At 44.0% G+C, this 24,893-nt stretch overlaps 1 protein-coding gene across 1 annotated transcript in view; it reads left to right on the top strand.

Annotated features, from left to right (window-relative positions):
* The window catches only part of ACTN2 (actinin alpha 2), a 108,591-nt gene that overhangs the window by 25,106 nt on the left and 58,592 nt on the right, over positions 1–24,893 (top strand). Inside the window, exons 3-6 of the mRNA XM_056567533.1 lie at positions 19,032–19,146; positions 21,003–21,122; positions 23,312–23,398; positions 24,605–24,692. Of these exons, the coding sequence (XP_056423508.1) occupies positions 19,032–19,146; positions 21,003–21,122; positions 23,312–23,398; positions 24,605–24,692 (410 nt within the window). The remainder of the gene's footprint in view (positions 1–19,031; positions 19,147–21,002; positions 21,123–23,311; positions 23,399–24,604; positions 24,693–24,893) is intronic.

Raw genomic sequence — 24,893 nt, 5'->3', positions numbered from 1 at the left:
GACAAAATTTTCATCTGTCACACTAACAGTATAAAAAAAATGGTACATTAAGTGGGTGCCCAATTACAGATTTTACATTTATGGCTTAGGTTACTTATCTAGAGAACATTTTTGCAGTTGCAGTGGCTTATTGTTAAGGTGCTCAGATGCTTCTCTATTTGGTATAAATCAGGTATCAATATTTTGTTATGTACTTCTATCATTGGACAAAACATGTTACATGTTTCTTTATGGGGAATGAAAGTATGTAAAGAACAATAGTAACTTTCCTTCATTAAACATTAGAAATGCTCATATCCCTCCATGCTTGTGATCCTGCATAGCACTGGGAAATAGTAGGTACACAGTAACACAAAGGAACCAGATAGATGTGGTCAGGTGGCCTTTTTTCTTATAATGCATTGTAGATGGAAATAGAGCAAGGGAGTATGGAAGCACAACAACAATGCTGATTTCATGGTTCCATCCCAGATAAAGTACTTGGCTTAAACCACAATAAGCTTACAATGCTGTCATGCCCCACAGGTGTGGACCCACTGTGCCACAAGTGGCAGCTGGCCTAACTTGCAGAGTGGGGCAGGCAGATGCAATAGAAGGCGTCAGATGCAGCAGAGCTGAATTAGGTGACTAAGCAGGCAGGTGCTGTAACAACAGCAGAGCAGGAAAGCTCAGGTGGCTCAAACTGGAACACAGCAGACAGGGACCTACACTGTAGTAAACTACAATGTTGCTCAGGCACCACAGGAAGGGAGGAGTGCTCTTTTATAGGTGTGCCTGGCAGGAATTGGCTGGAAATCTAATAGGGAGTGCACACTGGCCCTATAAGTCTCAGCCAGTGCTCGTGTGCAGCCCCTAGAGGACAGAGGAGAAACAGCAGCCATGGCAGAAGCAGGACATGGTACAGAGCAGGCCGCCTGATGTAAGTAACAAATAGGACACACAGTACGCTGGTGGTTTTCAACGAGCGTCATTACAGATGCTCATCCACAGGAAACGTTTCTATTACATTCGGTTTTCCCCATCTGCGGATTTAATCTTCGACTGTTCGTCTTGTCTGAGTTTATTTTTCCATGTTATTTAAAGCATCCATTACCAGCTTTAACTACATCGCCTCTGAAACAATCTGTAAACAATCTCCTTGACGACTATCAGAGCTCCAATATGCCAAAAACAGAAGAGCAGGCAAGGAAAAGGAAGAAGAATAGTAGAAGAATAGTCATAAAAGAAGACACTGCTTAAAAACCGGCAAAGCATAACCTTTTTAATATACTTCATAAAAAAAGTTTTGTTTTGTTTTGTTTGTTTTTTTAAAAGAAATGGTGGCTTATAGAAAAAGACCACTAGAGGTCCCTATACCATCCAAAACATAATCCTGTCCATCTGCAGCATCATCTTTGTCCCAGATGAAGCATGGGCTGGGACAAAGTCCCGTAAGTAAGGGTGGGTGTAATGCTGGTAGTTGACAGCTGCCAGTGCGCAGCACATCTTGCTGCATATCTCAGTCAATTTACACGCACGGGTCCTCTTCTTTGCTGTAGGATCCAGACTTATTCTCCTGCACTGTCACAAGAGGCAACAGGTTCAGGCGCATCTCTTAGGGGCTGCACGTGTGCTGTCTCTTTAAGGGTCTGTGTGCATCCCTGATTCAACTCCCCTACAATCACTGCCTGGGTCCACCTATATAAGGACATTCCTCCCTTCCTGTGGTGCCTGAACAAAAGTGTAGCTTGTCTACTCAAGGTATCTGCTGCTGTTTTATCTGCTGTGTTCCAGACCTAAGCCTGTTTCCTCACTCTAGCCTCAAGCCTAATCCCCTGGTACTTGACTGCTTCTTAACCCCTTAAGGACCAAGGACGTTCTGGAACGTCCCCGCACCCTGGGCTTTAAGGACCAAGGACGTTCCAGAACATCCTGGTGTTTCTCCGGTCTCTGCCGCGCGCCGGGCAGAGATCGGAACAGCATGTCTGCTGTAATCGTTCAGCAGGCATGCCGTGCAAATGCCTAGGAGGGTCCCGGGACCCCCACATGTCGGCAAAACCACGCAAGCGGTCTTCAGCGATTCGGGTCATTCGGGTCACAATTCACCGCCAATCACCTGCTGTTGCTGGGGAGCGGTGACAATACTGTCACCGCCCCAGCAACGCTGCTATTGGCAGGCGATCGTCCAGCCAATAGCAGTACGGCAGAGGAGGGGTTAACGGTCCCTTCCCGCTGCTGCACCCGCTCTCTGTGTTCAGTCAGCGGGTGCAGCAGTGAGGAGAAGACCGTGGATCCCCCCTCAGAGCTCCGGAGCCCCCTCAGGAGCCTTAGAATAGGGACAGCAGAATGCAGGGACAGGTAGGATTTAATAAAGTAAAAAAAAAAAAAAAGCCCCCCCCCGACCCCCTAATAGGTCCCTAAGGGTCCTATTAGGTTCTGATCCCTGACCCCCGGTCCTATTAGGGGTTCAGGGAGCTGCGTGCGCCATCCATTTTTTTTTTTTTTGGCTCTACAGCTTTTTTTCTTTTAATAAAAAAAATCCCCCCCTGACCCCCTAATAGGTCCCCCAGGGTCCTATTAGGGTCTGATCCCTTACCCCGGGTCCTATTAGGGGTTCAGGGAGCTGCGTTTGCCACCCCTTTTTTTTTTTTTGGCCGCAGCTTTTTTTTTTTTCTATTACTGTTATTACACTTTTTACACCAAGCACCACACACTACATACTTCCCCGTCGTGGTATGGCGTGAAACTCTACAAACTTTGCGAGAGTACCTCCGGGTACACTTGCAAGTTTAGAGTATATGAGGGATGAGATTCCCGTATTGAACCCTCAGAATGTCCCCCCACTTTGGGTGTTAGCGGGAAACTCGTTTGGGACCTTGTGCACCCATTGCTGGATAAGGGTTTCCACGTGTATGTGGATAACTTTTATACCAGCATCCCTCTGTTCAAATCCCTTTCCGCCAGATCCACGTCCGCTTGTGGGACCGTGCGGATGAACCAGAGAGGCCTCCCTCTAAATTTTGCTAAGACGCCTATCCCCAAGGGTGAGTCCCGTGCCCTCACCCATGAAAACCTGTTGTTGGTGAAGTATAAGGATAAGAGGGATGTCCTTATGCTCACCACTATTCATGGGAACGGCAGCACCCCTGTCCCTGTGCGAGGTACCGTGGGACTGGTCCTCAAGCCTGATTGTATTATGGACTACAATCGGTATATGGGGGGAGTTGATCTCTCAGATCAAGTCCTCAAGCCATACAACGCCATGCGGAAAACATGGGCATGGTACAAAAAAGTTGCGGTCTACTTGGTACAGGTTGCCATGTACAACGCTTTTGTACTATCTCAGTACGCTTGCAACACAGGGACATTCCTCCAGTACCAAGAAGAAGTCCTAAGGTTCCTGATCTTTGCTGACCGGGAAAGATCAGGCCGGACTTCCCAAGGGTCTCGAGTTATAGGCCCCAGGATCGTCCCAGGCCATCACTTTCCAGGTGAGGTCCCCCCCCCCAGTGGAAAGAAGGGACGATCCCAGAAAAAATGCAGAGTGTGTTACAGGAAGGGGAGACGGAGGGACACCACCATTCAGTGTGACACTTGCCCAGATAATCCGGGCCTCGGCATAGGCTGCTTCAGGGAGTATCACACTTCCATGGAGCCCTAAAATTTCCCTTTTTATTAGAATTTTCCATAATTTGACCAATGTACCAAGTCCAGAGTACATTCCAAAATATAACCCCGATAAATCACTAAATTGCCCAAAAAACCTTAAAAAAAAAAAAAAACCTGATAAGACCCCTGGGGGTGTTTTGTCAAAAATGGGTCATAGGTCACTGAGTCACTATCATCGGGGACTTTTTTTATGTTGCCTCAAATGTGCAGCACTCTCTCTCCACCTGAGCGGGTGCGCATTTGAGGCAACAGGTTAGGGACGGCCAGACACATCACATTCCCAGAATAATGATTCAGAGCATAGGGTTTGGGGCGGGCATATTCATATTTTTTTAGTTTTAGCTATACTCTGGGTCATCATTCTGGGAACATATCCTGTTTTATTATGTTTTATAATTTTCTGGCCCACTGTACCCCATATTACGGGCCTCTGTACCCCACCTGTCTACCCGAGTTACGGCCCGTTGTCCCCCATATTGTTCCCCTATTTTAGGGCTCAGTGCTCCCCCCATTGGGCTTCAAATTTTGGGGGGTATTTTCTGATTTAACCCTTTGTAAAAATGTAAAATTTTTTCGGAAACCAAGCATTTTAGGTAAAAAATTTTTTTTAACATATGCAAAAGTCGTGAAACCCCTGTGGTGTATTAAGGTTCACTTTACCCCTTGTTACGTTCCCCAAGGGGTCTAGTTTCCAAAATATAGTGCCATGTGTTTTTTTTTGCTGTCAAGGCACCATAGGGGCTTCCTAAATGTGGCATGCCCCCAGAGCAAAATTTGCTTCCAAAAAGCCAAATGTGACTACTCCTCTTCTGAGACCTGTAGTGCGCCAGCAGAGCACTTTTCACCCCCCTATGGGGTGTTTTCTGAATCTGGAGAAATTGGACTTCAAATTTTGGGGGGTATTTTCTGCTCTAACCCTTTGTAAAAATGAAACATTTTTGGGAAACCAAGCATTTTCGGTAAATGTTTTTTTTTTTTTACATATGCAAAAGTCGTGAAACCCCTGTGGGGTATTAAGGTTCACTTTACCCCCTTGTTACGTTCCCCAAGGGGTCTAGTTTCCAAAATATAATGCCATGTGTTTTTTTTTTGCTGTCCTAGCACCATAGGGGCTTCCTAAATGCGGCATGCCCCCAGAGCAAAATTTGCTTCCAAAATGCCAAATGTGACTATTCCTCTTCTGAGACCTGTAGTGCGCCAGCAGAGCACTTTTTCACCATCACATGGGGTGTTTTCTGAATCTGGAGAAATTGGGCTTCAAATTTTGGGGGGTATTTTCTGCTTTAACCCTTTGTAAAAATGTAAAATTTTTGGGAAACCAAGCATTTTAGGTAAAAAAAATGTTTTAACATATGCAAAAGTCGTGAAACCCCTGTGGTGTATTAAGGTTCACTTTACCCCTTGTTACGTTCCCCAAGGGGTCTAGTTTCCAAAATATAGCGCCATGTGTTTTTTTTTTTGCTGTCCAGGCACCATAGGGGCTTCCTAAATGCGGCATGCCCCCAGAGCAAAATTTGCTTCCAAAAAGCCAAATGTGACTACTCCTCTTCTGAGACCTGTAGTGCGCCAGTAGAGCACTTTTCACCATCATATGGGGTGTTTTCTGAATCAGGAGAAATTGGGCTTCAAATTTTGGGGGGTATTTTCTGCTATTACCATTTTTAAAAATGTAAAATTTTGGGGAAAACAAGCATTTTATGTAAAAATTTTTTTTTTTTTTTTTACATTTGCAAAAGTTATGAAACACCTGTGGGGTATTAAGGCTCACTTAATTCCTTGTTACATTTCCCGAGGGGGTCTAGTTTCCAAAATGGTATGCCATGTGTTTTTTTTTTTTGCTGTTTTGGCACCCTAGGGGCTTCCTAAAGGTGACATGCCCCCCAAAAACCATTTCAGAAAAATGTTCTCTCCAAAATCCCCTTGTCACTCCTTCCCTTCTGAGCCCTCTACTGCGCCCGCCGAACAATTTACATAGACATATGAGGTATGTGCTTACTCGAGATAAATTGGGCTACAAATACCAGTAAAAATTTTCTCCTTTTACCCCTTGCAAAAATTCAAAAATTGGGTCTACAAGAACATGCGATTGTAAAAAATGAAGATTTTGAATTTTCTCCTTCACTTTGCTGCTATTCCTGTGAAACACCTAAAGGGTTAAAACACTTACTGAATGTCATTTTGAATACTTTGGGGGTGTAGTTTTTATAATGGGGTCATTTATGGGGTATTTCTAATATGAAGACCCTTCAAATCCACTTCAAAACTGAACTGGTCACTGAAAAATAGTCAGTTTGAAAATTTTGTGAAAAATTTGAAAATTGCTGCTGAACTTTGAAGCTCTCTATTGTCTTTCAAAAGTAAAAACTCATCAATTTTATGATTCAAACATAGAGTAGGCATATTGTATATCTGATCCAAAAAAAATTATTTTGAATATCCATTTCCCTTAAAAGCAGAGAGCTTCAAAGTTAGAAAAATGCAAAATTTTCATTTTGTTCATAAAATTGTAGTCATGCGCCCGCCCATCTAACACACTCCCACGTGCCGCACAACTACAATTCCCAGCATGTCCTTACAGTAAGGACATGCTGGGAGTTGTAGTAGTGTTGTGTGGGTGGGAGATGTGCGGGCAGGTGACAAGCTTGTTACCCTCCTGTACATCTCCTACCCGCTTGTCCCACCGTGCCTGTGAAAATGAAAGTAAAAAAAGTTGCACAAAAAGTCTCACCTGCGACTTTGTGTGCAACTTTTTGCACAGCTTCGCTCACATCTACCACCCACCTGCTAGCTATTGCAGGACTACAACTCCCAGCATGCCCTTACAGTGAGGACATGCTGGGAGTTTTAGTCCCAACACCTTGCAGGCAGGTGGTAGATGTGAGTGGGTGCCGGGGAGCGGAGCTGTGCAAAAAGTCGCACAAAAAGTCTCACCTGCGACTTTGTGAGCGACTTTTTGAAAATGTCTGTCATGGGCAAGTTTGTAAGCCAGGTCTGACCTTGCTTACACTTGCGACTTTGTGAAAGGGGTTTGCAACTTTTATTTGCTTACATGTGACTTTTGCAATGATAAATCCTGGACCACTGCAAAGCAAAAACTGAAAATTGCTTAGGTAGGGCAGATTGGCATTTTTTGCTTACCCACAAAAGTGCGACTTTTTGTGCGACTTTTGTAAGTAAAGAAAGCTGCTTAAATCCCTTCATAAATCTCCCTCATAGTGCATAAGGGAAGTCTTCAGACCTCTTCACTTTGCTGTGACACCTGATATTTAGTGCTGGGACCTCCAATTTCACTTAGTCATCTTTGAGATAGTTTTGGAGTCACCTGTGATAAACTGAGTTGATTGGATATGATTTGGAAAGACACAGTCCTGTCAGTGTAGGGTCTTACAGCTGACAATGCATATCAGAGAAAAAATACAAGCCATGAGGGGGAAAGAACTGCCTTTTGAGCTCAGAGACAGGATCTTTTGGAGCCACCGATCTGGAGAAGAGTACAAAAACTTTTGCTGTTCTGAAAGTTCCCAAAAGCACAGTGGCCTCCATAATTATTGAAAGGTATAAATAATCAGGGCAGAGAGATCACCAAAAACCCAATGGTTACACTGGCTTAGCTTCAAACTTCCTTTGTAAAATGGGAGAAACTTCCAGGAGGTCAACTGTGAACAAGAAGACTGGAGGCTGTAATCGCTGCCAAAGGTGCTTCAACAAAGACATGAGTATGAATGTATCCTAAGGTAAGGACCCCCCAGCAATCTTCCACCAGCTCTCCCATAGACATGCATTGAGGGGGACATGTCACCCACAGCTTTGTTTTCACGCCCCATTTGGGAGGAGAGCTGAGGCGCTGTACAGGAGAGCGTGGGAGACTGCTGGGACCCCCTGTGTTCTGACACTTATCTCCTATCCTTAGGATTGGGGATACTTTTTTTTTAATCCCGGAGATCTCCTTTACCAAAATGTGAAAAAATTAAAGGGTCTGAAGACTTTCCAAATGCATTGTATATGTTTTACTTTGAACGGCTCTGCTTTTTCAGAGTAATTATAGATGTAACTTCATATGGAAACAGGGGATCCCTCAATCCGAACCAGCAGACCAGGGCCCCGGCCGAAGTAACAATTCTGATTTCTCTGAAACAGCACAGACATTCAGAGTGAATCATATATCAGAATTTGTCATTGTGATAAGGGAGTCTGTCAGTGTTTTTTGTCAGGTGACTTTGGGCAAGTCATGTGATCAAAGGGAGCATGGCTGTGCTGCAGTGGGTGATGCAGCCGATGTGTGGAAGGAAAGTAAGGCTGCGTTCACATCACATTTTTGCCATACTGTTTTCAATCAATTTTTCTAAAGAAAACCATATGGCAAAAAAATGGATGGAACCGTATGGAAAAAAGTAAACCGTATGCGTTTTTAAACCGTATACTATTTTTAAAAGTTCATACGGTTCCATACGTTTTTATAAAAGAAAAAAAAAAAACATACGTTTTAGAAAATTTTGTCCATTTTTAATGGGAGGGGTGTTGGGTGGGGACATTAGGATGCAAATGCCCATGTGCAAAGTGAAAACTGTATACGGTTTCCCGTATGGAACCGTATACATGTGCGTCCATGTAAAAAAAAGTATGCGGTTGGAATACGGTTTCTAACCATATTGCAAGCAAACCGTACGCAACTGGATGCATCAGGGTGCCTACGGTTTTCAATTGTTTGTCTATGTATACGGTTTTCAATATGGTTCCATACGTTTTCTATAATGAAAATGTATACGGGAACTGTACTTGAAAAACGTGGTGTGAACCCACCCTTAGTCACCTCCCACCTTGAAACAAAGGATTCTGGACATTGTAGTCTGAGGGAGGCCAAAGAAACAGGAAGTAGCCGCTTCCCTAAAACAAGCCAGCAGCTTGATGGGGACCCACGTGCCTTATTTTGCTGTGTATTTGCTGCTGAATATTTTCCTACCCATTGAAGTCAATGGGTAGCAAAATCAGATGTGTAGGACTGATGTGTAGATGAGTTGTTGCAACCGAATGGTACGATTAATATACAATTTGTTAGAACTGTTTCATATTGTGTTATTGAGGATTTGGGGCAGTATTTCCCAACCAAAGTGCCTTCAGCTGTTGCAAAACTACAACTTCCAGCATGCCCAAACAGCCAAAGGCTGTCTGAGCATGCTGGAAGTTGTAGCTTTGCAACAGCTGGAGACACCCTGGTTGGGAAACATTGATTTAGGGGCACACTTTAGTGATATTAGCTGTGTCTGGGCATTTATATTCACTTGAGGCTACACAGTCTCTTCAGTATGCTGGTTGTTGTACAAATAATGTCGGATTGACAATATGGATGAGCACATTACATATATATATAGAAATAGTTGTGGTATGGGGTGTGAGATGCAGGGCAGATAGAATTACCCTAGGGGCAGATGGCATTAACCCCTTGTATTCGTGATGCCAGGGCGTGATTTATTCTCAATACCAGCTGAACGTATACCGCTGGATCCTGGGCTAGGCACGGGGGCAATAATGGCTCCGACACCAAGTTACGGACAACGGTAGCTTTACTTAGTGACAGATGGAACAGTCTATACAGTTCAGCCAGGCCCACGGAGGTGACCAGTGACTTCAGAGACCTTAAGGGCTTTCTGGGACTTGCAGTAGTTTTGGACAATTTAGTGCAGGCCACATTGACTTGACAATAGACTGACTTGACTTGACTGGAGACAGACTAAGCTGTGACTTTAGCTTACTTGTTGACTTGTAACTTGTGACTGCAGACTTGACTTGAGGCTCCTATGACTCCAGACTCTTATGCTCGACTGCACCTCAGCAAAAACTCATGAACTAAGGAAGAGAAGAGACTCCTCCCAGGGCTTTTATAGGGGAGACTCTGGTGGGGTCCCATTGGTCACCCTTAAGTCACCTGGTCACTGGTACCTCCTGGGTAACAATCACATGACAACTCACATGACAACTGAGGATCACATGTTAACCTTTCTTAAAGATACAACATTTTTATATACATAGCATAGGGGATAATTTACAATTACAGTAGAACAGATGCAGGGGGGGCCCAGGGGACACTGCAGGGAGGCTGTCTGAAAGGGCAGCAAGGTTACGGGGTAACAACTCCCATACTGGGCCACCACATAGATAGATTTCAAAAGCAACGTGTATATGTGTAAAGTGGATTTTGCTGGCAGTCCCCATTTATCACATTGAACTGCTGCACTGGTCAGCCTTTCCTGGCAGGCTGTAGACATGTATGTCCTATGAGACAATCTCTTGGAAGTGGAGAGACGTAAGGCTGCCTTTGCAGCTATTGTGGGCAGCAGACTCTAGACTGTTGCAATTCAGCTGAAATGTCTGGTATGAAATCTGTCAACAGATGCCGCTAGCAAATGATGAAGTCTGAGGGATTACAATGGATGAGATTACTAATAATAACTACAGTGTGTAAGGTCTGCAGTAATCCTGACCTCTTTCGATCAGATTCTTTGCTTTAGGAATATCAGGTGTTATCTATCTCTGCTAGTAACTTGACCTCATAATGTTTTTTTTTTTTTGTAAAAGAACATTTCTACCAGTACATCCAAATGACTATACTGTAGATATGTTCTACGATGTGTGAGAAGACCGCAGATCTATCAGAAACCATAAAAATAAATTTTCACTTAAAAAGTACCTGTCACCAAATAAACTATTCTAAACTAACTGAGGCTATGTCCCCTGACTACTCCTAACACCCCTCCAGCCCTTAAAAAAATTCAGAGCTATAAAAAGTTATGTATCTTACCTTTCTTCTTGCTCACATAGTGCAATTTTTCCAGCAGGAGAAAGTGGGCCTTTCCCAGCAGGCATGACATCACTGAAGCCTGCTGGGGGACCACTTCCGCCCTCACATGGTTGCAGTGCTGTGATGAATGGAAGACCTCAGGCTCTGTGCATCTTTCAGTCTGTGTTGTATCAGTGAGGCTCTCCTGCAGAGAGTCTGTGTGGCTTTCTTTGAGAATGTGTGTTGCTTTCATTTTCTGTGCAGCTGTCAATCAAGCTCAGTACAGAAAAACACTTCATGAGTTTGGTCTCCTGCCAGGCCGGGAGGAGACCAAACTCACTGTATTAATAGTTTTCACTGGACAGACCCTTTAAATGGATGTTTATGATATATTGTTTGCATTTAGCCCTCAAACTAAGAATAGATAAACTTTTTTACTTATGTTAAAAAAAAAATGCCCTCACTCTTTGAGTGCCACTACTAAATTGGGATGGTCAACTGTTCCAACGTAGCCAGTTTCTGATGCTTAAAGGGTAGCTCCCACCATCCTATTTTTTTTTTTTGCTAGCCCATTTACCCCCCCCCCCCCCCCACTACGGCACTAGCCCGTTCCCTCCTCTCCCCCCCCACTCCCCGCCCCGCATACCCCGTTCCCTCATTACACTTGCAGTTACTGCAGAGTCTAGCAGCGGGCGTGCAGGGACAGCGGCAGGGACAGCGGCGGCAACGATGTGCGGGAGGAGTGGCCTCCCAGCCAGTGGTCGGGGAGCCAATGCGCTCGCTCCCACCTGTCTGATTGACAGGCAGGGAGCGAGTGCAGCCTAACTGAAAAAGGACTGATTGCCACCCCAAAATCAGTCCTTTTTCAGTGGCCGGTTTTTAAATGTAAATTAAACTTTTTTAATGAAAAAAAAATAATAAAAGTATATTAGAGATATGTTGTAGTACATAAGTACTACAACATATCAAAAAATAAAGTTGGTGACAGAGCCCATTTAACGCTTTCTAGTCTTGTCTCAACACACAGGAAATGCCTGCTCAGCCAACAACAGTGGTTGCCTGAGTGGACATTTTCTGTGTGTCCAGAAGAGACTAGGACCACAGGGACTGGGAGCACTGGAACAGCACCAGGGTGGGATCTGCAGTAGGTGAGTATAGATTTTTTTTCTTTATCATTCCACCCTGTGCTCATGTAAAATGAGTAGATGTCCAAGGAGTAGCTTGGATTTCTGAACAGAAATTAAGTAGTCTCATTTTTAGACTTTACATTATTTCCCTGTATAAATGGAAAATAGTACTATAAATACTATATAATTATTGACCAATTGTCCTCCTGTTTGTGTCCACATGAACGACTTGATGTTAAATCGGCTGTAGTGTGTAAAAGAAGTATGTTCATACATAATTTGACAATGTAAGATTGTGCACAGACACACCTCAACATCCAATTGTCAGTTTAGTCATACATTTATTTCTGCTGGATCCACTAAAAAATGCATTTTTAAAATCCTCTTAAAACAATGACATTGTATTTTAAATTAACATTTAAAAGGGTACTCCACTGGCCATCGTTCAGAACTAAATGCTCCAAATGCTGTTTTCGCACTGCAGGGGTATGCCACGCCCCTTCTTGATGTCACGAACACGCCCCCTCAATGCAAGTCTATGGGAGGGGGCGTGACTGTCGTCATGCCCCCTCCCATAGACTTGGTTTGAGGGGGCATGACCGTGATGTCACGAGGGGCGTGGCTGACCCCCCGCAGTATGAAAACAGCGTTCAGAAAACAAAAATTGCTTTGACAGTAGCTTTGTAGCTCCACTAAGCTGTCAATAGCGATGTATAATTTAATAGACACTTCTTATTAATGTTATGTTATTGCATTTACACATCTTGTTCTGCCAGAGGGATAGGCTTGTCAAGTGAAATCATAATATGATCCTAGAATGAATATCAGGATATTGAATGATTCTTGTACGTAAAATGTTTCAAATATATGGATGTTTATCACCTATTTTATTGCACTTTACTATCAGCAGTAGTTTAGGTATTACAAAATGTATAGCTTTTTGTTTTTTCAAGTAGTGTTGTTTAATTCTGTCCCAAAGGTTCAGCCAGTGCCTTCTCTTGCATTTAAATGCCACTTGCTTCTCTACATGGTGTTTCCCTAAGAAGCATCCATCCCTGGTACGCTTTGCTGGACGAGATTCTGTAACTAAGTACACAGTACAGTAAATCCTGCTGGAAGCACTGTGTGCAATCTTGTAGTTTTAACATTGTGAGTAATACCCTCTGCCTGGACTTTGATATCTATTTATAAGACTTTATGGGTATTTTCAGTTAACAGAAGACATACAGTTCAAATTTTTTATGTAAAACTAAATACAGATATTACGTGGATATATATACTGTATATTCCTATTAGACAGGTAAAAATATTGTAAATATTAAGAATACTGGAGAAGATTTATTATTACTTATATATAAACTTTGCTTAAAGAGTACCGGTCATGATCTTGTTAAATGTTTTAATCCCCCAGTTCACTGCCCCATCATGATAAACCACCCTGCCTTTATTTTTATTATTTGTTAGTTTTCTACCTTGATGTTGCTCTGTACTTTCTGCTCCGTCTCAATCAGATTCACAGACTGGGAAGGGGCATTACCAAGCAGGTGTGACATCATCTGAAGCCATACAGGGGAGAATTTCTTCCCTCACTCTGCTACACACAGCCCAGAGCAGTTCGGTTGTTGGGATAAGCTATGATTGGCTAAGGCTGCACCCCCCCCCCCCCCAGCACTCCAGACTGCATTTCCTGATTTTGGACTTCTGCCAGAACAGCAGGAGTCCAAAGTCTGTGCAAGAGATGGGGGAAATGTGCTCTGGACAATTAGGGAGACACCTAGTGGCAACTTTTTTAAACAAAAATAAAGCATAGAAAACGTAATTTTTTTTTTTTTTAAACAAAGTGCATTAGAAATATTTTTTATTTACCATAAGGAGTGCACTAGAAAACATTTTTTGATGATTGTGCCCATTTAAACCTACATAGATTTGGAGCATCTTTCTAGACACTGTCTTATGCCATCTTTCTAAAGTAGGTTGACCTACTTTACAACAATATTTTGTGTCAAAATTTTGGAGCAGTTTTATACCCTTCTGTTATGCCCTTTTTTCTTGACACAAAACTGTCTAATGAGGCGCAAAAAAGTAACTAAAATACATAAAAATCTGGTGGAAATTATGAACACCAGTTTTGTTTCACAAATTTAGCACATTTAGCCTAAACTTTCCTAGTGTCTTCTTTCATTTTTTTTTACTGTAAATTATTTGTTGTTTAGTTATAAAAGAATAAAATATCATGAAAGAAAATGATAAAATATAAGTAGCTCATGCAAATCCATGTTTTCCCAAAGCATCAAAAACTTTCCCATGTAAACAAGGTCTTATGGGGGCTCTGTACAGTATACATTCACTTGGTATCTGGCATACTGAAATCTTAGGGTTTTTTTTAACCTTATTTTTAAGAGAGAGAGTAGCAATACTTTTACTTTGTTTGTCCATGACTGCCGTACATAAGAAAATGCTTTTGACCATCCGTGTTAAAAGTCAAAGAGGCATGGCACTGAAGTGCCACGGGCTGGGTCCCCTCTTCCTGCTTCCTTTTACCACCCCCTCCTTCTTTTAGTAACAATGTAGAGCCCTCCGAGCACTTCTGAAGTCCTGTGTAGGTGCTATTCATACAGATTGCAGGGGTGAGTCAGTGAAGCCACTGCTAGAGCCGGTGTAGTAAAATTTACTGCGAGATGGCAGTAAACTGCGTGCGCATTGGAGTAGCTGTCATTACTTTCTACAGGATTCTAAGCAGTTTAAAGGGGTACTCCGGTAGAAAACATTTGTGCCGGAAAGTTAAATAAATTTGTAAATTACTTCTATATAAAATTCTTCCCCCTTTCAGTACTTATCAGCTGCTGTATGTTACAGAGGAAGTTCGTTTCTTTTTGGCACCACAGTGCTCTCTGCTGACACCTCTGTCCATGTCAGAAACTGCCAAGAGCAGGATAGGTTTACTATGGGGATTTGCTCCTACTCTGGACAGTTCCTGACATGGACAAAGGTGTCAGCAGAGAGCACTGTGGTCAGGCAGAAAAGAAATTAAAAAAGAAAAGAACTTCCTGTGAAACATACAGCAGCTGATAAACTGGAAGGATTAATATTTTTTAATAGAAGTAATTTACAAATCTGTTTAACTTTCTGGCACCAGTTGATAAAAATAAATAAATAAATAAATAAATATATATATATAGTTTTCCACCCAAGTACCCCTTTAATGCTATATCCTAGGCAGTTTGTAGTTCTCATGTTTATCTGCACGTGGAGTGCACATGCTGTGACTTGTAGTTCCCTTGAGTCACCGCTGGTAGTACAATATATCCTGTATTTTAATATAGATGTATGCAGTCTTCTTTTATGTACCGTGATACAATGTCACACCTTTATAGGATATAGGTGTCACGATCCCGGCTGGTAGGAGGTGGATCCTCTGTGCCAGAGAGGGATTGGCGAGGACCGTGCTAGTGGACCGGTTCTAAGTCACTACTGGTGTTCACCAGAGCCCGCCGCAAAGCGGGATGGTCTTGCTGCGGCGGTAGTGACCAGGTCGTATCCACTAGCAACGGCTCAACCTCTCTGACTGCTGAAGATAGGTGCGGTACAAGGGAGTAGACAAAGCAAGGTCGGACGTAGCAGAAGGTCGGGGCAGGCAGCAAGAATCGTAGTCAATAAGGCAAGCAGGAGGTCAAGTACACGGTATGGATAAACACAGTAACGCTTTCACTAGGCTCTAAGGCAACAAGATCCGGCAGGGAAGTGCAGGGACAGAGAACAGATATAGTCTGGGAGCAGGTGGAAGTCAATCAAGCTAATTGGGCCAGGCACCAATCACTGGTGCACTGGCCCTTTAAGTCTCAGGGAGCTGGCGCGCGCGCGCCCTAGAGAGCGGAGCCGCGCGCGCCAGCACATGACAGCAGGGGACCGGGACGGGTAAGTGACCTGGGATGCGATTCGCGAGCGGGCGCGTCCCGCTGTGCGAATCGCATCCCCGACGGCCATGACAGTGCAGCGCTCCCGGTCAGCGGGACCGACCGGGGCGCTGCGGAGAGAGAGACGCCGTAAGCGCTCCGGGGAGGAGCGGGGACCCGGAGCGCTAGGCGTAACAGTACCCCCCCCCTTAGGTCTCCCCTTCTCTTTGTCCGGTAACTGCCTCCCCTGGGATGAGGAGACCGGGAAAGAATGGAGGGTTTCCTCAACGGCAGGCAGTACCGCAGGAGTGGGAATGGGGAGGGAGGGCAGAGGGCGAGGCCTGGCACGGGGCAGTGTGACACCAGGACGGGGGCCATGGGGAGGCACCGAGGCTTGCCTGACTGGACTGGGAGGGGGGGAGAGGCACTTCTTATGGCAGGACGGCAGACCGGTTACAGGGGGAACCACAGGGTCACGGCAGGGAGTACTGGGAACCGGTTTAAGGCAGTCCTTGAAACAAGAGGAACCCCAGCTCTTGATCTCCCCTGTGGACCAATCCAGGGTTGGGGAATGGTGTTGAAGCCAGGGTAGTCCAAGGAGAATTTCGGAAGTGCAATTGGAGAGGACCAAAAACTCAATTTTTTCGTGATGAGGTCTGATGCACATTAGGAGGGGCTCCGTGCGGTAACGCACGGTGCAATCCAACCTGACTCCGTTGACCGCGGAAATGTAGAGTGGCTTGACGAGACGGGTCACCGGGATGCGGAATTTATTCACCAAGGACTCACGAATAAAATTCCCAGAGGCACCAGAGTCCAGGCAGGCCACGGCTGAGAGGGAGGAGTTGGCTGAAGGGGAAATCCGCACGGGCACCGTGAGACGTGGAGAAGCCGACTTAGAATCAAGAGACGCCACACCCACGAGAGCTGGGTGCGAGCGTGCGTTTCCCAGACGTGGAGGACGGATAGGGCAATCCACCAAGAAATGTTCGGTACTGGCACAGTACAGACAAAGATTTCCTTCCCTACGGCGATTCCTCTCCTCCTGGGTCAGGCGAGACCGATCCACTTGCATGGCCTCCTCGGCGGGAGGCCTAGGCATAGATTGCAACGGAGACTGTGGGAGAGGTGCCCAGAGATCTAAGTCTTTTTCCTGGCGGAGCTCTTGATGTCTCTCAGAAAAATGCATGTCAATGCGAGTGGCTAGATGAATGAGTTCATGCAGGTTAGCAGGAATTTCTCGTGCGGCCAGAATATCTTTAATGTTGCTGGATAGGCCTTTTTTAAAGGTCACGCAGAGGGCCTCATTATTCCAGGATAGTTCAGAAGCAAGAGTACGGAATTGTATGGCGTACTCGCCAACGGAAGAATTACCCTGGACCAGGTTCAGCAGGGCAGTCTCAGCAGAAGAGGCTCGGGCAGGTTCCTCAAAGACACTTCGAATTTCCGAGAAGAAGGAGTGTACAGAGGCAGTGACGGGGTCATCGCGGTCCCAGAGCGGTGTGGCCCATGACAGGGCTTTTCCGGACAGAAGGCTGACTACGAAAGCCACCTTAGACCTTTCAGTAGGAAACTGGTCCGACATCATCTCCAAGTGCAGGGAACATTGCGAAAGAAAGCCACGGCAAAACTTAGAGTCCCCATCAAATTTGTCCGGCAGGGACAAGCGGAGGCTAGGAGTGGCCACTCGCTGCGGAAGGGGTGCAGGAGCTGGCGGAGGAGATGGTTGCTGCTGTAGCAGAGGCAGAAGTTGCGACTGAAGTTGTTGCACCATGGTGGACACCTCCGAGAGCTGGTGGGTTAGATGGGCGATCTGTCGGGATTGCTGGGCGACCACCGTGGTGAGATCAGAGATAGCTGGCAGGGGAACCTCAGCGGGATCCATGGCCGGATCTACTGTCACGATCCCGGCTGGTAGGAGGTGGATCCTCTGTGCCAGAGAGGGATTGGCGAGGACCGTGCTAGTGGACCGGTTCTAAGTCACTACTGGTGTTCACCAGAGCCCGCCGCAAAGCGGGATGGTCTTGCGGCGGCGGTAGTGACCAGGTCGTATCCACTAGCAACGGCTCAACCTCTCTGACTGCTGAAGATAGGCGCGGTACAAGGGAGTAGACAAAGCAAGGTCGGACGTAGCAGAAGGTCGGGGCAGGCAGCAAGAATCGTAGTCAATAAGGCAAGCAGGAGGTCAAGTACACGGTATGGATAAACACAGTAACGCTTTCACTAGGCTCTAAGGCAACAAGATCCGGCAGGGAAGTGCAGGGACAGAGAACAGATATAGTCTGGGAGCAGGTGGAAGTCAATCAAGCTAATTGGGCCAGGCACCGATCACTGGTGCACTGGCCCTTTAAGTCTCAGGGAGCTGGCACGCGTGCGCCCTAGAGAGCGGAGCCGCGCGCGCCAGCACATGACAGCAGGGGACCGGGACGGGTAAGTGACCTGGGATGCGATTCGCGAGCGGGCGCGTCCCGCTGTGCGAATCGCATCCCCGACGGCCATGACAGTGCAGCGCTCCCGGTCAGCGGGACCGACCGGGGCGCTGCGGAGAGAGAGACGCCGTAAGCGCTCCGGGGAGGAGCGGGGACCCGGAGCGCTAGGCGTAACAATAGGATATGATTTCCCAAAGCATCAAAAACTACACTGTGTGAACAAGGTCTTATGGGGTTATCTGAAAATTTGAAGAAAAAGTGTCCTTTACTGTATTTCTCATTTTTATACATTCTTCTCCATATATATACCCTCTACCTGTCCTCTACCCCTTGCTTAAATGTGCTGCAAACTGTAATGTGGTGGTCTTCTGCACTTGTTTCTGAATAAAAACTGGAATATTATCAGTGCTAGGAATGCTGGGAAAGCATCACATGATCATATCACTAAATGTCACCAGTCTGGGGAAAAACGAAGTCTGTGCTGTAGCATGACCAACTAACACAACATATAGAAATACATAAAACATAGAATCTTTATGACATCCTTTGGTTCCAAATACTAAAACAGATGACACTCATCTCAGTCCATAGTCCATAATAGGGACCACAGACCCTCATTTTAGTATTTGTTGGGGGTCCAATTGTGTTTTTGCAGTTGGTGGCAGTCTGGTCCCATTTATGAAACATATTGTTTGTTTATGTGCAGTTTTGGAGTATTTATTGTTTGTTTTTAAGCCAGATCATGAATTGGATCGACAAAACAAGATCAATCATCCATACATGAACAGTACAATTGCTCAGCTCCATATCTAGGACACAACTTTGGTCAGGGGGCAGTCACACTGGACCACACAGACTGGATAATTTGTACACAGATCTACAGTGGGGCATACATATACTTACTCAGGATCTGGTGTAGCCCAGATATTTAGGGCCAAGTATACCCCCATTTACACAGCTGGGGACAGAAGGATGCTCATTCATCCAGACATCCAGGCTCAGATGGATGCTTGCTCATCCATAGGTCTTGGGCCAGTCACTTGGTCATATATCGTAAGAACATTTTGTTTGTCTACACAATTATGGTCAGACATACATTCTTTTCTAGTTTATGAACCTAATCTAAACTACAATATAATTTTTTTCTATATTTTTGCAGACTTTTACAGCTTGGTGTAATTCACATTTACGAAAAGCAGGCACAGAGATTGAGAACATTGAGGAGGATTTCAGAAATGGCCTAAAATTAATGCTCCTACTTGAAGTCATCTCAGGTTTGCTTCTTTTCATTTCAATACTTCTGCCATCTGCCAACAATTGTCCAAGATATAACAATTCATCTCTGATCTAGCACGTAATTCCGGCTATTTATTTGTCTATTTGTAGCTTTGTTCTGGTTTAATCGAAATGGTCGTACAACAAATTCCACCAAGGATATGACACATGAGATAATTTAGATGAAGTGTTCGGTGTCATTTCAGGTCACCTGTTGCCAGCTGTAATCTGATGACTGAATGCAAAATAGAACTGTGAGAAATATAGTCATCAATTATTTTGTCCAGTTTTACTTAAAGGAGTATTCCGCCCCAGGACATCAATAGATCGGCAATAAGATGTTTGATTGCAGGGGTCCCGCCACTGTGACGCCCACATTCTCCTTGCAGCACCCCTCATTATTTGCCAGATGCTACTCCAGTTTCAGAAATGCTGGGTTTCTGAGATGGAGATATGACATCACACCATGCCCCCTTCCATTCATGTTAGGTGGCGAGGGGCGTGGTGTGACATCACATCTTCTCGGAAACCCAGCTTGCTGCATGGAGATTGTGTTGGGTCCCAGCGGCAAGACCCTCACATTCAAATATCTTATCCCCTAGTACCATTTTTTTTTCAAGCAAAAATCAAAGAGAAAGATTTATGAATCTTTTTTAACTATTGGTCTTTTTTTGCAAAAAAAAAAAAATGTTTGCGTATTTTTTGTGTATTTTTTTTTTACTTACAATATAAGTGATTTCGGAAGACTTGTCTTTGTAGGCTACTTTACTTGTAGTGGTCATTAATTTATCATTTGCAATAAAAATATGCAAAATTACAACGCAATTGTTAAAAAGAAAAAACCTGCAAACATAGACCACCCTTAGGCTAAGTTTCCACTTTTTTGTTTTTTTTTCTGACAGTTTTTGGAATACTGCCACTGCAGCCAAAGTCAGAAGTAGATCCATAAGGGAGGAGAAGTGTAAGTCCTTCCTTTATACGTCCTATACCTTTTGAATACACTTCTGGCTTTGGCTCAAAAACTTCAGTGGCAGATATCCCAAAAACTGCCAGAAAAAGAACTGGTAACTTGCTGCTCTTGAAATCTGCTTTACAAAGTGAGAAATGGTGTTGTGAAGTAATTTTGTTAGTTTTGGTGGACTTGTACATTATTTATCAGACATCGTGAAACTATATGATAAACAATGTGCATGTCCGCCAAAAAAAGCAACAAAAGTGACTTGAAAAATGGCATACAAAACAACTCAGTGATAAGTCTCACCCAAAGTGTTTTTTCTGGACAAGGAATAACATTTTTCCTATTTACTATATAGATTGGCCGCATGGTATAAGATATAATGGTGTTTAAAGGGGTACTCTGGCCCCAAGACATCTTATCCCCTATCCAAAGGATAAGGGATAAGATGCCTGATCGCGGGGGTCCCGCTGCTGGGGACCCCCGCAATCTAGCATGCAGCACCCATCTGTAAGTACTGCCGGAAGCGTTGGAGGCTCTCAGTCTTATGCCTCTTACCACGGGGAGGGAGTATTGTGACGTCACAACTCCGCCCCCGTGTGACGTCACGCCCCCGCTCCCTCCCATAGACTTGCATTGAGGGGGTGGGGGCGTGACGTCACACGGGGGCAGAGTCGTGACGTCACGATACTCCGTCCCCGTGGTCGGGAGGCATAAGACTGAGAGCCTCCAAAGCTTCCTGCAGTGCTCACAGGTGAGTGCTGCATGCCAGATTGCGGGGGTCCCCAGCGGCAGGACCCCCGCGATTAGACATCTTATCCCCTATCCTTTGGATAGGGGATAAGATGTCTTGGGGCCGGAGTACCCCTTTAATGGCACTGCTTTACTTACTTTCCACAGGTGAGAGACTGCCAAAACCAGACCGTGGAAAAATGCGTTTCCATAAGATTGCTAATGTCAACAAAGCTTTGGACTACATTGCCAGTAAAGGAGTGAAGTTGGTGTCAATTGGAGCAGAAGGTAATTTCCTCTTTTATCTGCAGCTTTTTTAGGAGGAGAAATGCAAATTGTCTTTCAGGAAAGAATATTCTCGGAGTGTTGCCAGAATATTGCAAAAAAGATAGTTGCCTTTTGCCTTTGCCCGGTGACATTGATCATGTTGTATTGGCCATTGGAAATGATTTTATTGGCCAGTATGGACTAACATGTAAAATAGTAGATATTGCCTTTCTGGACGAGTAAATGTAGTGCGTCTTGTGTGGAAAGGTAGAAGACAGCATGTATATTGTCGGCACACTCAAAGATATATACCGTACCCTGAGGTCCCATTCACCAATGGAATTTCCATGCATCTGCCCAGAATCTGTTCTACCAAGCTGGTAGCAGAACTGTCTTTAATGGGACTCTGCCATGGAATTCCGCAATTACATTTTTATTTTCAGATTTCTGGCAGAACCTGGAATGCTTAATTCCCACTATGGAAAATCTGCTTTGCACCACAATATTAACTTCATGTAGCAGAATTTCCGAGCTGAATTTTTCCACCGGATTCTGCTTGGAAATTTCAGTATGAATGGGGCCTAAGACTAGTTTATGAAAAGACTTTATTGGTTCTGGACTATAAAAAAGGGTTGGTTAGGAAGATAAGATACAAGTAATAAAAAGGAGCGTATAATGGAGTCACCCAATTCAATGAACCCAGCAGGTATAAATAGCAACATGGATAACTCACGGACAATCCATGTATGATGGGAAGCACATGATAGATTCTGACATTTGAAAACTCAGTTAGGCTCACATCTAACTAGCTTATGTTTGGGGAATTTGTATATTTGTTGGGAGAGCAGTACGGTAACATACTGTATACCAATGTATCCGTGCCATGCCTATGAAAGGGAGCCGGTGCCCGGAGCTTGTGATGTCATAGCCCCGCCCCCTTATGACATCACGCCCCACAACCTCAATGCAAGTCTATGGGAGGGGGCGTTTGTTCCAAACGTTGAGCAGCAGAGTACCCCTTTAAGTTCAATAAACCAAAGGTAGTCTACTTGTGACAACTTTCAGTCCATTTCTAACCTTTTTTCTTTGGAAATGGGCTGAAAGTAGTCACTATTAGACTACTTTCAGTCTATTGAACCCAATGGACATGGGAGAGATATACCCTGGTATATATCTGTATACTGCTCGGCCAATAAACCTATGTATGCCCCAAACATAGAGTAGTTAGTAGTTTTAAATAGCCTAAGGACACAGCTTCACAACGGCTCAAAAAAAGCACATTTTATGCAGCAGAAAATCTGCATAATTTTCTCAACACCAGAGTGGATCCAGCAGGAGGAAGAAGTATAAGATCTTCCTTTAGGGTCTGTCCACAAGGTTGGATTTATTTTGCAAGATAGTAATGTGTTTCCCACTGCAAGTTTGAATCCCGGCTGGCTCTCCACGGCAGATTTTCTGCAGTGGAGTTTCGGCTGCAGAAATTCTGCAGCAGACCCCATTGAAGTTAATCTAGGGTTCACACCACATTTTGTCTGTAGGTTAGGCTTTTATTCCAGGAACTTCACCCAGCATACATGTTCAATGTGTTTATAGGCTATTAGTAACCGAACAAGGGACCTTTTGGCATACACTTGGGTAATAACACGTTTGCCTCAACAGTATTGAAAAGTATAGTTGGCTATGTTGTTAAATGGAGTCAGTGGCATATATATATATATATATATATATATATATATATATATATGAAGAAAAGCACTCTCAGGAGGAAAAAAAATCTGTGGGTGCAAGCAGTCTCAGGAACCCTGCTCCTAGGTCCAAAAATTTGCAGAGGAAAAGAAGCGGCTGCAGCATGAAACTCTGGTGTGCTGCAGCCGCTTCTTTTCCTCTCTATATATATCCCAAATGTCCAAATCCTTAATGAGATATAGTAAGGAGATATAATAGGGGATATATGGGGATATATTTGCTTTCAGCTTATTTGCTCATTTACCAGTCAGTCAGTAAGAGTGTTACCCATGCTTAGGTCTGGTAAGCCAGGCTTGTTTACATTCAGCTTTTTTCCGTTTCATTGTGTTTCCCTATTTAGTACCCACTGTGGCTACAGTCCTAGGTTTGGGGACCATATTAGTGTATGTACATCTTCATATATTGGTTATTAAAGCTCCTTGATCATTTAAAGTAATGATGCTCTAATTTTGTTTATTCTCTAGAAATTGTTGATGGAAATGTAAAAATGACACTTGGTATGATCTGGACAATCATCCTTCGTTTTGCTATCCAGGATATATCAGTAGAAGGTTCGTGGGTTTCTATGTTTTGTTTAGCTTCCTTTCTTTTGTTGTTCCAAAAGACTTTTAGATATTTTTCTTTTTTATTTATACTATCTAATTCAATGGCTTATGATAAAGTGGGCAACCACAAAATGCATCAAGCTGCTATGTTTTCCTGCTTAAAGGGGTACTCCACCCCTAGATATCTTATCCTCTATTCAGAGGATAAGGGATAAGATGTCTGATAGCGGGGGTCCCGCTGCTGACACCCCAAGCGCACAATCTCCTTCAGCACTCAGCGTACTAAACAAACGCCTGGTTCCTGCGGCAGTGGTCGTGACAACATGGCCACTCCCCCTCCTCCATTAATTTCTATTGGAGGGGCGTGTCAGTCAACATGCCCCTCCCACAGACATGAATTGAGGGGAGTGGCCTCCAGCTCCAAGCGTTTTGAACAAAATGTTCAGTACGCTGGAGCATCGGAGTACCCCTCTAACACTGTATGTACTTTTGCCCTTTTAATGGATCAAATAAAAAGCAAGACGTTTTAACCAATTTTGGAACACTGGACTACATTTTTCTGTCTAATCAGATGCATCCATTTTGAATTATTTGTCAGAGAGAAACTTATACAATTAGCTGAATAGATAAAAATGTCACATATTCTAGGATATCAAATTAATAGTTCTAGAACTGCTGTGACAAAGTTAAATTGTAGTGTTTTCACATTTTGTTATCTCCATATTCAATAGCAAGCTCTATCAGGTTGCGCTATCGCACTTTACCTTGATATTAGTTGTTTTGCCTGTCCTGTGACTTATCCGGATGGGGTATTTTTACTCCTGCTCTTTTTAGGAGTTGTTGCCCTTGTAATCTGTGCTTAAGACACGACTCTTTACTGCATTTTTACTTATATTTATCCTTTGTAGCATAACTTGAATACAGATATACAGCTGTGTACAATACCAGGACTTTTCCATCCCAGTATCCATGTATTTTTTTTCTTTCATGTTTGATTCCATATGTATGTTTTTAAATGTTGTTTTTTCATATACCAATAAAGAATTGTCATTACAATAAAATGTACTCTTGTTTGGAGGTATTTTTTGTGCGCTTTATGCACCTGTAGGTGTTCATATTTATATACAAACCTCCATCTTTTTTACTGATATCTTGAACATACAACAGGGGTAGGGACTTTATAGGTTAACTAGCCATGTATTTTGTTTTTAGAAACCTCTGCAAAAGAAGGATTACTTTTATGGTGCCAACGGAAGACTGCCCCCTACCGCAATGTGAACATTCAGAATTTTCATACCAGGTACGAAATGGAGTATTCCACCATTTCGATTTTTATTAGACTACATAATACTTCCATTTTCATAAGGTCCATAAGATTTACATTTTCAGGCCAAACTACTGTACAAGCAACGTAATTGCAGCCTTGCAGAGCTATACCATGCTTCAACTGTGAACATTTTAGGTCAGGTAGGAATCAAATCTAGAAAATATCAGCTACATG

This window comes from Hyla sarda, chromosome 3 (assembly GCF_029499605.1).
Source record: "Hyla sarda isolate aHylSar1 chromosome 3, aHylSar1.hap1, whole genome shotgun sequence".
Classification (NCBI taxonomy): Eukaryota; Metazoa; Chordata; class Amphibia; order Anura; family Hylidae; genus Hyla; species Hyla sarda.
The sequence above is the reverse complement of the archived record's forward strand: the minus strand, read 5'-3'. Positions and strand labels throughout refer to the sequence as shown.